At 39.4% G+C, this 14961-nt stretch overlaps 1 protein-coding gene across 6 annotated transcripts in view; it reads left to right on the forward strand.

Moving 5' to 3' along the window:
* The window catches only part of LOC143020634 (protogenin B-like), an 862265-nt gene that overhangs the window by 677773 nt on the left and 169531 nt on the right, over positions 1–14961 (forward strand). For all 6 annotated transcript variants that reach the window (XM_076177127.1, XM_076177126.1, XM_076177129.1 and 3 more), the window contains one exon: positions 6737–6870. In XM_076177127.1, the coding sequence (XP_076033242.1) occupies positions 6737–6870 (134 nt within the window). The remainder of the gene's footprint in view (positions 1–6736; positions 6871–14961) is intronic.

Genomic DNA, 14961 nt, shown 5'->3' on the forward strand with positions numbered 1-14961 from the left:
TATATATGTAAATGACATGGACAAAGGGATTGAAAATTACATGAACTGCTTTGCGGATGATGCAAAATTATTAAAGAGAATAAATAAACTCCGAAATAGACTATGACTCATTGCAGAGGGATCTGAACAAAGTCTCAGTGTGGAGCAAGAGATGGGAGGTAGAATTCAACAAAAAGAAGTGCAGTATAATTGAATTTGGAAAAAGCAAGAAGAGAATATCAGGAGAGTATAAAATTGATGGAAAAGAAGTAAAGAAAGTAAATTCTGAAAGGGACCTAGGAATAATCATCACAAACCAAAGACATGTCACCAGATAAACATATAAATAAAATAGGTGGAGAATCACACAATTTATTGAGATTAATTAAGGTGGGTTTTAAATATCTGGATAAGGAAATGATCAAGAAAATATTACAAACACTGATAAGGTCAAAACTGGAATATGCAGCACTGACAAACCAAAGACATGTCACCAGATAAACATATAAATAAAATAGTCAAAGAAACATACAATTTGTTGAGATCAATAAAGGTGGGTTTTAAATACCTGGATAAGGAAATGATCAAGAAAATATTACAAACACTGATAAGGCCAAAACTGGAATATGCAGCACTGATATGGTCACCCAGTACATAAAAGAATATAAGAAAATTAGAAAGAATACAAAGAGCAACGGCAAAGATGGTCCCAACACTTTCAAACCTGACATATGAACGAAGACTGGCTGAACTGGAATTGCCAACCCTGGAACAAAGAAAAGAAAGAGGGGACCTACTAACCATCTACAGAATTATGAAAGGAAAAGAATACCTTGATAGAGAGGACTTATTAAAGTAGGATAGAGGAAAAACAAGAGGACATGCAATGAAACTCAAAAAGGATAACTACAGAAGAGACCTGAAAAAGAATAGCTTCCCACACAGAGTGATAGATATATGGAATAGATTGGATGAAGAAATAGTGTGTGCAAACACAATACAAGAATTTAAGAACAAACTTGATCTTGCGAGATATAAAAACAGGTCACCACAAGCATAGCTCCCCTTCCTGTATAATACAACTAGGTAAATACACCAACTACTTCCTTTAGCACCACTGTGAAATTATTTCAAGAGCTTTATATGCACCTGTTGCACTCCTGATCTCCTCCTTGGATTTTCTACATGATTATCACCACCTCTTCTCTCAAGCACCTTGAATGGTCCTTCATACTTTGGATGTAGTGAGGTAGGCTGAGGAGATAAAACTAAAACATAATTTCCCACATTAAATTCTCTTTGGTCTTCCTTTCATAATATTCCTTAGAAATTTCTTGAGACTTTTTCAAGTTCTTCCTTGCTAATTCTCTTTCGTCAACTTTTCAAAGTACCTATGAATTTTGAGTAAAGAGTCACCTTCATAGTATGTATACAGCATTTTCTCATACAAGGATGCAAGAGGTTCCTGTGGGTCTCTACTGAACATTAGATAAAAAGGAGAAAATCCTAGGTTTTCTTGTTTACTTATTCTAGTGGTATACAACAACAAATCTATACCTTCGTCCCAGTCTTTCTCAAACTCTAAGACAAATGCTCTGATCTTGTGTTTAAGAGTCTGTGAGACCTCTTAAGACTCACTTGACTTTGTGGGTGCTATGCTAATGCAACCACATATTTTATGTTGAAGTCTTCTAGGGCTCCCTTGAATATCTCACTTAAAATTGTAGTGCCCCAGTCACTTTGTATCTCCCAAGGTATACTCCTCTTGCTATAGTAAGACATTAAGGCTTTAGTGATTATCTTTGCCTTAATGTTTGGCAAGGGTATCACTTCAGCATACTGCATAGATTGCCACATTACAGTAAGCAGAAATTACTTACCAGACTTAGTGTTTCAAAGGGGGCCTACATAATCTACAACTGACCTACTCAAATGTTCCTCAGTAACAGGAACTTAGCACATGGCACAGTCTTAGGGGTGTCACTGGGTTTCCCAGTTATCTGACAGGCGCGGATCTAGGAACAAAGTTTGGGGGGGGCCCGACGGCAGAATTTTCGGTTGTTTAACGAGCATTAGCATTACCGTTTATCGTACAATAAAATCCTCACACGGGGCACCAATGTAGTGAGTTCCAGCGATAAACCTTTCATATATTTAACCAAACAGCAAAACAACCATTCAATGCGGCAGATACCAACAGAAAGAGAGAGTCGAACGCAGCGGTCACTTATATAGGCGGAAATTAGCGGAAAACAGTCAGCGGAAATCAAGATGTTATCGAACCTTCCAGAACTTTCCAGAACTTTCATAAATGATACAATGATAATAAAAATGGATTATAACATGGATTAAACATGGATTATAAAAATGAAATAGTGAACTGAAATGAAATCGGGCCAAAGGGCCAAAGCCAAAAGGGGGGGGCCCGGGCCCCCTGGGCCCCCCCCTTATATCCGCGCCTGTTATCTGACACACAATACACTGCCTCACTGAACTCTTAGTATCATAGGATGAGCATGGCCAATAAAAATGCTTCATTACTAACCCTTTTGTCTTGGTGACTCCAAGATGGGTGCAGGTATTTTCATGTGGTAACCTTATGAGCCTTTTCCTGATCTTCTTTGGTGCTATGATTTATGTGTTGACATTGCCTCCTGCCTCTTCAAGCATCTTGTACCTTCTTAGGAGTATACAATCTTCCATGATGAGCTTGGTCTTGCTATACTTCATTTCCTGCTGCTCCTCTTTAGCTATTTGGAACATCTCCCTCCTTTTGTCTTGGTGACTCCAAGGTGGGTGCATGTAGTTTCATGTGGTAACCTTATGAGCTTTTTCCTGATATTCTTTGGTGCCATAATTTGTGTGTTGACATTGTCTCCTGCCTCTTCAGGTATCTTGTACCTTCTTAAGAGAATGCAATCTTCCATGAGGAACTTGGTTTTGCTGTACTCCTCATCCTGCTCCTCCTCAGCTATTTGGCACATCTCCCTCAGCTCTGGGTCCTCCTGCTGATCCTTGATGGATTCTTCCCTATTTATACATTTCTTGGGGATCACCTGCCTGGTTTCCTGCATCATCTGCAGGTCTCCACTTCTCACTATTGTCAATTCCATCCTAGGATTCCTTTGGAGTCACGTCTGCATCCTCCCCTACATTTTGAAACTGGAGTCTAAGGTCATTTTCTCTCAGCTCATCATCCTATTGGGCTTTCTTGGTCTGGGATCTGGTGATGACTACCATTGGATCCTCCATGTCAGATTTGTCATTGTTAATTATCTCTTCATAGGGTCATTTAAAGTCTTTAGTCTTCCTGGACTATCTCAACTATATCATTCCTGAGGAGGACATCACTCCCTTTTACTGGTAATTCTGCCATTCCTACTTCAACACTTGCTCTCCTGCCAACCAAGTAAAGTAATACCTTAGCTGTGGGTGCTAATGTTGTCACTCCTAATCAAATGGTAAACTGACCTATGTGCCTATCTTCCAGTCCTGGTATCGCATTTGGCCTTAAAATGGTGAGATGCCAGTGTCTCACAAAGCTGTGACTGCATATTCCCTCCCTCTTCCATTCCTATCCTAGCATTTTTCACATATAACATCCACTCTCAACCTACTTCAGTATCTTCCACCTTGCCTAAAGTATTTTCACTTACACAGCAATTACTATCATCTTTGTCTCCCACTACTTCCTTCTCTTTTGTCTTGCTCAGGTCTTAACCTTATCTCAAGTTTTGTGTGTCCCCTTGATTCCATTTCCCTTGGCAATTTACCATCCCATGACCATATTTCCCACAGGTATTGTAAATGCTATTTTGATCTATTTTACTCCTACCTTCTACACACAATTTTTCCAAAACACAAACTGGGATAAATTCTCTAAAGAGGAAACAAAGATGGAAGAAAATTGGAATGTATTCAAAGAAAAGTACAAGGAAGGAATTAACAAATATGTACAAAAAAAGAAACAAAGAGAGATTTACATAAAGTGTTGGTTTAACAAAAGGTGTAGTGAGGCTAGAGACAGAAGAGAAAGCCTGGAAAAAATTAAAAAAAATTAAAAAAAAAAAAAGATCCGAATGGCAAACGTATATAAAACTTAGGAACAAATATATGAATATACACAGGAAAGAAAAAAGAAATTATGAAAAAGATATTATAGACAAATGTAAGGACCAACCTAAACTCTTGTACAGATATATAAATGAAAAACTAAAGGATAAACATGAAATAGTGAAATTGCGTGAAGGAGATAAAGAATATATAGATGACACAGAGATGGCACTAGTTTTGATCAGAAATTTTAGATCTGTTTTTACAATTGAGAGCTCACAATCTTGGGAAGATGGACAACAAGAAAGATCACCCACGATAAAAGAAATATAGGTAACACAGAAATAAGAGATCATATAAAAACCTAGATGTCAGGAAATCGCATGGACCAAATGGAATTGCAAATTGGATACTGAAAGAGTGAATAGATTTACTGACAGATAAACTATACAAGATAATTGACTTCTCATTCAGAGAGGGAAAAGTGCCACAAGATTGGAAAGATGCAAACATAGTGCCAATATATAAAGGAGGAAATAGGGAAGATCCTACAAACTTCAGACTGGTATCCCTTACAAGCACAGTAGCAAAAATATGCAAAAAGGTCATCAGAAACAAATGGACCGAACACTTGGAAGAAAATAAAATTATAAACCCCAAACAATTTGGCTTTAGAAGTGGAAGATCATGCACCCTAAACCTAATCTGCATTTACTCGAGATTACTTGAGATAATACAAGAAAGAGATAGCTGGGCAGATTGCATCTTTTTGGATTTGCAGAATGCATTCGTCAAAGTAGCACATGAAAAATTAATAAGAAAAATTGAAATAATAGGAGGAATACAAGGTAAACTGCTGGAGTGAATAAAGGATTTCTTAACTGAGAGAAAAATGAGAGAGGTACTTGGAGACAAAAATTCAAACTGGGAAGATGTGAAAAGTGGTGTCCCACAATGCTCTGTACTGGCTCTTTTAATGTTTGCCATATATACTGTATAAATGATATGGATGAGGGAGTAAACTGTTGTATGAACTTCTTTGCTGAGGATGCCAAATTACTCAAGAGAGTAAGAACAGAAGAAGACCTAGATAATATATGGGAATGGAGTCGAAAAAGTGAGATGAATTTCAACATAAAAAAAATGTAGCATAATGGAATTTGGAAAAAGTAAAAATAGAGTATCGGGACAGTACAAAATTGGAAACAAAGAAGTCAAAATAGTCGATTCAGAAAGGGACCTGGGAGTAATCGTCTCAAGTGACTCGCCTTGACTTGGACGAAGACATAATAAAAAATATATTGGTTACATTGATAAGGCCTAGACTAGAGTATGTGGCGACATTGTGGTCACCCAATACCAAAAAGAATATAAAGAAAATAGAAAGAATCCAGAGAGCAGCAACAAAAATAGTACCTGCACTTGCAAACCTATCATATGAGGAGAGATTGGCTAAACTGGAGTTACCGACGCTGGAGCAAAGAATAGAGAGAGGTGATCTACTGACCATCTACAGAATCATGAAAGGCACAGAGATACTTGATAGAAAGGACTTACTAAACTAGGACAAGAGAAACACAAGAGGATATGGAAAGAAAATAAAAAAACATAGCTACAGAAGAGAACTGAAGAAAAACAGTTTTCCACATAGAGTAGTGGACACTTGGAACAAACTGGATAATAAGATAGTATGTGCAAAAACCATTCATGAGTTTAGAAGCAAACTAGACACTGCAAGATACAAAGGCAGGACACCAAGAGCATAGCTCCCCTTCCTGTAAACATGCCAATAAATTATTTGGAGAGACTTATAACTTATTGAGGTCAATGAAAGTGGCCTTCGACTACATAGATGAGGAGATGGTTAAAAAAATAGCTGTTACACTGATAAGACCTAAACTAGAATATGCTGCAACACTATGGGCACTTAGCACAAAGAAGAACATAAGAAAGATAGAAAGAATATAAAGAGCAGCAACAAAGATGGCACCTACACTGACAAACCTGACATACGAACAAAGATTGGAGAAATTACATCTGTCATCACTGGCACTGAGAAGAGAAAGAGGCGATTTGTTGACCATTTTCAGAATTATGAAAGGGATGGAAATTCTTGACAGAGACGACTTATTAAAGTGGGACAGAAGAGAAACGAGGACATGAAAAGAAACTAAAGACAGCTATAGAAGAGACCTGAAAAAGAATAGCTTTCCACATAGAATGATTGATGTGTGGAACAAACTGAATGGAGAAACAGTGAATGCCAAAACTATACATGATTTTAAGAATAAACTAGATGTCGAGAGATACAAAAACTGGTCACTTCAAGCATAGCTCTCGTACTGTAAAATACAACTAGGTAAATACAACCAATTTTATATTCTCTGTCTCTTCTCCAGATGGGTTGTGTGTTTGCATTGTTTGCATGGATTTTTAGTGTAGTGTGTGAGTGTTTAGTTTCTTTTGTCTTGTTAAATGGCTTTTGACCAGTGAGTATACCCTGTTTCTTGAATTAGAATCAAGTATCATGTATATAGGAAAATTTTATGCTTAGGGTACTTTAGTAATTTTAAGTAACATTGACATGATTTTGTGCAAATTTGACTAGATATTTCTGCCAAGTTTCAGTGTTTTATTCATATTTCTATATATGTAGAAGCTTGTTGCAAATGTGATTTATTTTGAGTGATTTTTCTCGTTACAGTTGGAAATTGATCCTAAATCTCCTACCAGTGTCCACCTTTCCTGGAAAACATTGGGTCACCGTAGCTCTGAATCATATTTTTACATCAGATATAAGAGGATGGATCCCACTCCACAAGAATCACATGTCACAAGGTATTTATGGATAAGAATTTGTTAATGTTTTTAGTAGATGGATTATATACACAAAATTATTTCCTTACCATATACATGATAATACTAGACTACCCCATATGGGGTATTTGCGGCATATTATTGTGTGGCATAAACTGTTCAGTAGCATGCAATCAATACTTTAGGGACTATAAGGGGCACTCATACAGACCAGAGCCTCGCATAATTTTCTCTGCGTTAGAGGAAATCTCAAATCCTAGAGAAATGATGCAACTTTCTTTTACTGCAACTGCCCCTCTGTGATGCTGTCACATCCTTCATGATACTGTCTTGTACCACTTCTTTGAGTATATATTTCCATTTTTGCCTTTCCCTTGTGGTAGGGGGAAGAAAGAATACTGCCACCAAGTCTTCCCACATGGGTCGTAAAGGCAGCTAAAACAGGATGGAGTGTAGGACTAAGCATCCTGCTCTCTGTAGCCCTATGGGTACATTACTGTGAGAAATCAAGGCAAAGGGTCTGGGAGGAGTTTTCCAACCAGAACCCTGAGGTTTCGGTCTTTTAATGTGTGTGGGTGTGGTACAGATTAGAGTAAAATTTAGGTGATGAGATGTACAAGGGGAGAAAGTGGCAGCAGGCTGGAAGTGAGTATTAAGGGAGAGAGACTGGAGGAAGTGGATATTTTTAGTTACTTGGGTGCGAATGTGGCAAGAGAGGAGTGGAGATGGAGGTAGAATGTAGATTGAGAGAAGCAAGTAAATACCTTGGGTGATTAAAAAGTGTAATGAGAAATAGACATTTGGGAACGGATGCTAAAAGGAGATTGTATGGACAAGTGAATGTGCCGACAGCACTGTTTGGGGCAGAAACATGGAACATAAGAGAGTAGGAGTTTTTTAGATGAGGTGCTTCAGATGTATGGTAGGGGTTACTAGGCTAGATAGTGTGAAAAATGAGGTGGTGAGGAGGAGAGCGGGGGTGGTAAGGTAGTTTGGAGATAGGGTTGATGATAGAGTATTGGGATAGTTTGGACACATGGAAAGAATGAGTGAAGAAAGATTAGTCAGAGGTGTGGAAGGCAGAGGTAGAAGGAGTGGACACGAGGGGTCGACCAAGGATGAGATGGATAGATGGGGTAAAAGGGGTATTGGGAAAGAGGACAATGTCTGTTAAAGAAGGGAGAAGACAAAAGATAAGGGTGAATGGAGAATGGTTGTGTATGGATGATGCTGTGATGCATGGAAGGAAGTGGATGGGGGGTGAGGGTGTATATGTGAAAAAATATATTGATGCAGCCCTTTTTCTGCATGAGAGAATGGAGGGGATTACCAATCTAATGAAGCAGCCTTGCTGTGGATTTGCTGTGTCTTGTGATACTGCTTCTGACCCAGGGCCGTGGATGAGATGCAGGGATGACCCACCATCCAGGAGGACCTAAGATAAGATGGAGTCAGGAGGTGAAAGGGAGTAGAGTATGTGGGGATGGAATGGGTAGGAGTGGATTTTATGCCTTTGTTTTTTGGCTACCTCCCTTGCAAGGTGGGAAAAGCTTTTGGTATATGCATGTATATATATAAAAAAAGAATATAAGCAAAACAAAAGATAATGGAGGCAAAATGAGAGCAAACATAAAATGGGGAGGAGTATGACAGAAAATTTTGAAAGCAATAAAAAGAATGTTTTGGAAGAAAATTAAGAGAGGAAGGGGTGGTAAGTTAAGTAGAGAAAAAAAGGTAAAAAGTACAGATGGACTGATCTTAATGGAAGAGGAGGCAGTAAGGGGAAGATAGACAGAGTATTTTAGAGAGCTGTTGAATGTGGAGGAGGACAGGGAGGGATTGATGGTAGCAGTGAGAGGTGGTCAGAAAATGATGGTGATGGGAGAGGAAAATGGAGGAGAAATAAGAAAAGTTGAGGTTCAAGTACCTCCGAAAATAATGTGAACAGATAAAGCACTTGGGTTAAATGGGTGTTATGTGGAGTATCTGAAGAAGGGAGGTACATTAATAGTGGGCTGGCTTGTGAGGTTGTTTAATGTGTGTCTATGGGAGGGTAGAGTGCCAGAGGACTTGAGGAGTGCATGTATAGTTCTGCTTTACAAGGGAAAAGGGGACAGTTGTGAGTATAGTAGTTTCAGAAGGATCAGTTTGTTGAGTGTTGTTGGGAAGGCTTATGGGAGATTTTTTATTAAGAGGATTAGGAGAGGAACATAGGGAGTAATTGGCGAGGAACAGTGTGGGTTTAGGAAAGGTAGGGGTTGCATGGATCAGATTTAGGTGGTAAGGCAGATATGTAAGAAAGCTTTAGGAAAAGATAAGGATGTTTTTTGGGCCATTATGGATTTGGAAAAGGCTTATGAGAGGGTAGATAGGAAGGCACTGTGGTAGGTATTGCAGATATATGGGATTAGGGGAAAGCTGTTAACCTCTTCAGTATGGGCCAAAATCTCGCGGGCAGTATTACATGGCAGACGTATGATGTGTCGTAATAATACTCGCATCATAAAATATAGTCATCGCTTATATCGATCGTTCTCTCTTTCACCCGTGAATTTTGATAACCATAGAAAATGTGATGAAGACAGTTTAGAGAGTATGTCATTATGTAGGGGCAACTACCATAAATATAATCAAGACGCCGATATGGCAGCCTTGCGTATCCACTTGCTCCTCATGCCGCCTACTTATGCAGCACCGTATGGAAGGGGTTAATGCTCACTTCCAGACTACTGCTACTTTCACCCCTTGTACATCTCATCACCTTACTTTTACCCACATTTATCTTCAGCTTTCTTCTATCACACACACTCCCAAACTCTGTCACAAACTTCCTCAATCCCTCCTCCAATCCTGCCACAAGTGCAGTGTCGTCCGCAAACAACAGCTGGCTCACCTCCCACTTTTCTCCATTTTCTTTAACCATCTCCAATCCCTGACCCACTACCCTTGCATTTACCTCTTGCACTACCCCATCCATGTATAAGTTGAACAGCCAGGAGACATAACGCCTCCTTGACGAAGTCCCACCTTTACCTCCAACCACTCACTCTCTCCATTTCTAATCCTGACACAAGCTCTACTACTCTCATAAAAACTCTTGACAGCTCCCAGAAGCTTCCCTCCTCTCCCGTATATCCACAGAGCCTCCCACAGTGCCTTTCTGTCTACTCTGTCGTAAGCCTTTTCCAGGTCCATAAAGGCCCAAAAAACATCCTTCCCTTTCCTATAGCTTTTTCACATATCTGTCTTACCACAAAGATCTGATCTACACAACCTCTACCTGTCCTAAATCCACACTGTTCCTCACCAATTACTCCCTCTGTTCCTCTCCTAATCCTCTCAATCAAGATCCTCCCATAAGCCTTCCCAACTACACTTAACAAGCTAATCCCTCTGAAACTACTACATTCACACTTGTCGCCTTTCCCCCCTGTAAAGTGGAACTATACAGGCACTCCTCCAGCCCTCTGGCACTCTACCCTCTCTCCAGCAAACATTAAATAAGCTCACCAGCCAGTCCACCATCACTGTATCTCCTTTTTTTAGACACTCTGCATGGCTTCCATCCAGACCAGGTGCCTTACCTGCTTTCATCATCTTAACAACTGCCTTTACTTCATCCTTCCTTATTTCTCCTCCATTCTCCTCACTCATCACGGTCATTTTCTTAGTATTTCCCACTGCAGCTATCTTTCCCTCCCTATCCTCCTTCACATTTAGCAACTCCCTAAAATACTCTGCCCATCTTCCCCTTACTGCCTTCTCTTCCATTATCATCTCTCCATCTGCACCTTTTACCTTTTCTTCTCTATTTGATTCGCCTCCTCTTCCTCTCTTAATTTCTTTCCAAAACATGTTTTTATTACTTTCAAAATTTTCTGTTATACTCTTACCCCATTTCACATCTGCTCTCCTCTTTGTCTCCTTTACCTTTTGCTTTACTTCTCTTTTCTTTGTACCTCTCAATGACTCCCTCATCCTATTTTGTAACCAAATTATGAAAGCTCGCTTCTTCTCTTCTACAACCTTCTTTGTTTCCTCATCCCCCACCATTCACTACCCTTTCTTCTATTTCCCCCTGTCCTTCTTGTTCCACACACCATCCTTGCACATTTTATGACTCCCTCCTTGAACCATCCCCATTCCTCCTCCACACCTAGCTCTACTCTATCCTTCACTCCCTCCCACTCCTCCTTCAGCTTCCTCTTGTACTCCTTCTCTTTTTCCTTTTCATTTAAAGAGTTCACTCTAAGCACCTCCCTACCCTTTGTCCCTCTCCTCCTCCATCCATCCTCCACTCTTAACTTACCTTCCACCAAAAAATGATCTGATATTCCCCCACCCTCTCCCTTAGCACATGTACATCCTTAACTCTTCCTATCATAATCCTATTTACCAATACATTATCCATTAACGCTCTATCTACCACCCTTCCCTCCACCCTCTCCCATGTGTACTTACGCTTGACTTTCTTCTGAAACACTGTATTTGCTATCATCAACTCTCTAGACACATTTCCACCATCAACTCTCCACTACGATTCTTTCCTGGAACTCCAAATTTCCCAACCACTCCATCAATTGGATCATTTCCTACCCGAGCATTGACCACTTCCATATGGTGACGCCTACGTAGGCGGCATGAGGAGCAAGTGGGTATGCGATGATGCCGATGTCAGCATCTTGATTATATTTATTGTAGTCGTACCTACGTAACCTCCATTCTCTCTAAACTGGCTTCATCATATTTTCTATGGTTATCAAAATTCACGGGTGAAAGAGAACAAACGATTGAGCACTGACTTTATTTTTTATAATGCGATTATTATGACGCAACATTGCACGTCGGGCAGCTAATGCTGCCAGACATGTGATGTGCCCCGGAGTGAAGAGGTTAAGGTCTCCCAGTACTATTACATTGATATTTCTCCCTAGATCCTCTATGCACTCATTTAAATCTATCCAAAGAGCCTCTCTTCTACGCTCTTCTCACTGTCAGGCCCATATGCACTTACAAAAACCCACATCTTCTTTCCCAGTTTCACCTTCATCCACATTATCCTTGAGGAAACCTCCTTCCACTCCACTACACATTTACCTATCTCTTCACTTACTAGTATAGCCACCCCTTCCCTCCCTCTCCCTCTCTTCACTCCTGATAACCTCCCACTTACACTCCCAAACTTACACTTGCCCTTCCCTTTCAGCTTAGTTTCACTCAAAGCCAACACATCCATCTTTCTTCTCACAAACTGAAAAAAGTATTGCTAAAAAGAGACAGGCTTATAAGAAATACAAGTGATCAAGTGCACCTAATAGAGGAGTGGGAGTTGAGATAAACTGTAGAAGCAACTAAATATCTTGGATTGAAAAGTGTACAGAGAAATAAGCATCCCGGAATGGATGCAAAGAGAAGATTATACAGGTACTCCTCGTTTAACGACGACAATTGGGACCAGCGCACCGTCGTTAACCGAATTGGTCGTTAAGCGAAAGTGTATACATATACGTACATGTACTGTATGTACAATGTCCAGCAATACATGTATCTTTATTTTCGTGTATTTCCCTCTTTTATACAGTACATTAAAGCTTTATTTACTGTTTATTTATGGTGGTTATGTTCCCGAAATTACCGTATATGACCAAATCCGCGTATGCTGACATTCCATATTGAATACCGGAGTATTTTTTTAGTTTCGACCATGGGCGCAATATAGCAATAGAAAATTAATTATTAACTTTGTAAATTAAAATGTATCAACGTAATATGCAATTTTGTGGGCGGAAATGAAAGTAAAAAATACCATGCTACAAGAAAATATGCTAATGAACGAAGTCGGTAGCATAGGATTGGGACACCATCTTGTAGTCTGCCAACATCTCTCACGACGACGACAACGAGGACGAGCCGGATGACATTTACTTTGCAGGTAATGATTTATCAAACACAGGTCAGGTTAGTTTAGTTTAGGTTAGACGAATTCATCATCCTTTTATTTCTTCGACATCGGCATCTATCATAACAAACATGGTGTACCATTCGTCTGACATGACTTCGTTACTTACGAAATTTGTTTTAGCCCCTTTTTTTTTTATTTCCGCTCACAAAATTGCATACTGTATTACTTTGATACATTATAATTTACAAAATTAATAATTAATTTTCTATTGCTATATTGCGCCCATGGTCGAAACTAAAAATTTACCACTACCGGTATATACTGTACCCCAGGTAGTTTTTTCAGCTTGCAGGATGGTAATGTAGACCTAAGCTTCAGAACACTTTACCTCACAGCTAATATCCACCGTACAAGTTCAATTATAACGTCATACAAATTGCCTCAGTCAACTTAATTATCGTACACGATGTCGTAACTTCGGGAGATTTACATTAAACGTCTGTCATAAAGCCCGTCGTAACTCCATGTTGTCGCTAACCGAGTAGGTCGTTAAATGAGGAGTACCTGTATTTACCTAGTTGTATTTTATGGGAAGGGGAGTTATGCTCGTGGTGACCCGTTTTTGTATCTCGTAAAATCAAGTTTGTTCTCACATTCTTGTATTGTGTTTGCACACACTATTTCTTCATCCAGATATCTATCAATGTGTGGGAAACTGTTCTTTTTCAGGTCTCTTCTGTAGTTGTCCTTTTTGAGTTTCATTACATGTCCTCTTGTTTTTCCTCTCTCCCACTTTAATAAGTCCTCTCCATCAAGGCGTTCTTTTCCTTTCATAATTCTGTAGATGGTTAGTAGGTCCCCTCGTTCTCTTCTTTGTTCCAGGGTCGGCAGTTCCATTTCGGTCAGTCTTTGTTCATATATGAAGTTTGAAAGTGTTGGGGACATCTTTGCTGTTGCTCTTTGTATTCTTTCTAATTTTCTCATATTAATTTTTGTACTGGGTGAACATAGCAGCACTGCATATTCCAGTTTTGGCAATATCAGTGTTTGTAATTTTTTTTAATAATTTCTTTGTGCAGGTATTTAAAGGCCACTTTTATTGATCTCAACAAATTGTATGTTTCTCTGACTTATTTATATGTTCATCTGGTGATGATTACTCCTAAGTCCCTTTCAGAATTTACTTTCTTTACTTTGTTTCTGTCAATTTTATACTATCCTGATATCCTATTCTTGTTTTTCCCAAATTTGATTATACTGCATTTCTTGATGTTGAATTCTACTTCCCATCTCTTGCTCCACTCTGAGACTTTGCTCAGATCACTCTGTAATGACTCACAGTCATATAAAATGGTGTTTGTGCCTATAACACTGTATGGGGTGGAGACATGGAATTTAAGAGAGGCAGGAAGTTTAAATGTGTTTGGATGAATTGTCTGAGAAGTATAGTAGGGGTAACAAGGTTGGATAGTGTGAGAAATGAGGTGAGCAGGAGAGCAGGCATGGAAAGGGAGCTGGCAGATAGGTCTGATGAAAGATGATTTGAATGATTTGGACTCAGAAAGAATGAGTGAAAAAAAAAAATAACAAAAGAGGTGTGGAAAGCAGATGTGAATGGAATGAATGTGAGGGGACAACCAAGGATGAGATGGATGGGTGAGGTGAAAAGGGCTTTGAGCAAGAGGGGAATTTCTGTTGAGCAAAGAAGTAAGATGGCATGTGATAGGGATGAGTGGATGCTGGTTGTGTGGATGATATTTTGAGACAGTCTGAAGGGGTTTTTCCATGTTTTGTCTATTTTCTGCATAAAGGGATTGGGAGGGGCATTGCTGTAGAAGTGAAGTGGCCCTTCTTTGCATGTGCTCTATCTTGCTACATTGTTTCTGACCTGGGCAGTAGGCTGGAGACAGGGATGACCATCCATGAAGAAAAAGGAAATATGTGTGTTGGATGGAAGTGGAGTGGGTGCATGACTGACTTGGTTAACCCCATTATAAGGGGAAAGAAGCCCTTGGTATATAGATAGATCTTTTTGCAATAGCCTACAATCCTCCTTATTTTTCACTCTTCTCATTATTTTTGCATTATTTGCAAAAATTCCAAACCTCATGACTTAAAAATGAACCACATACTAGAAAGTGGTATGAAAAAACACCTGCCAGTCTAGCTTGTCACACAAATAGCAGATCAAAGAGGACACAAAATTCTTG

Source organism: Oratosquilla oratoria, chromosome 40 (genome assembly GCF_046742065.1).
Source record: "Oratosquilla oratoria isolate Oo_2021 chromosome 40, ASM4674206v1, whole genome shotgun sequence".
Taxonomy (NCBI): domain Eukaryota; kingdom Metazoa; phylum Arthropoda; class Malacostraca; order Stomatopoda; family Squillidae; genus Oratosquilla; species Oratosquilla oratoria.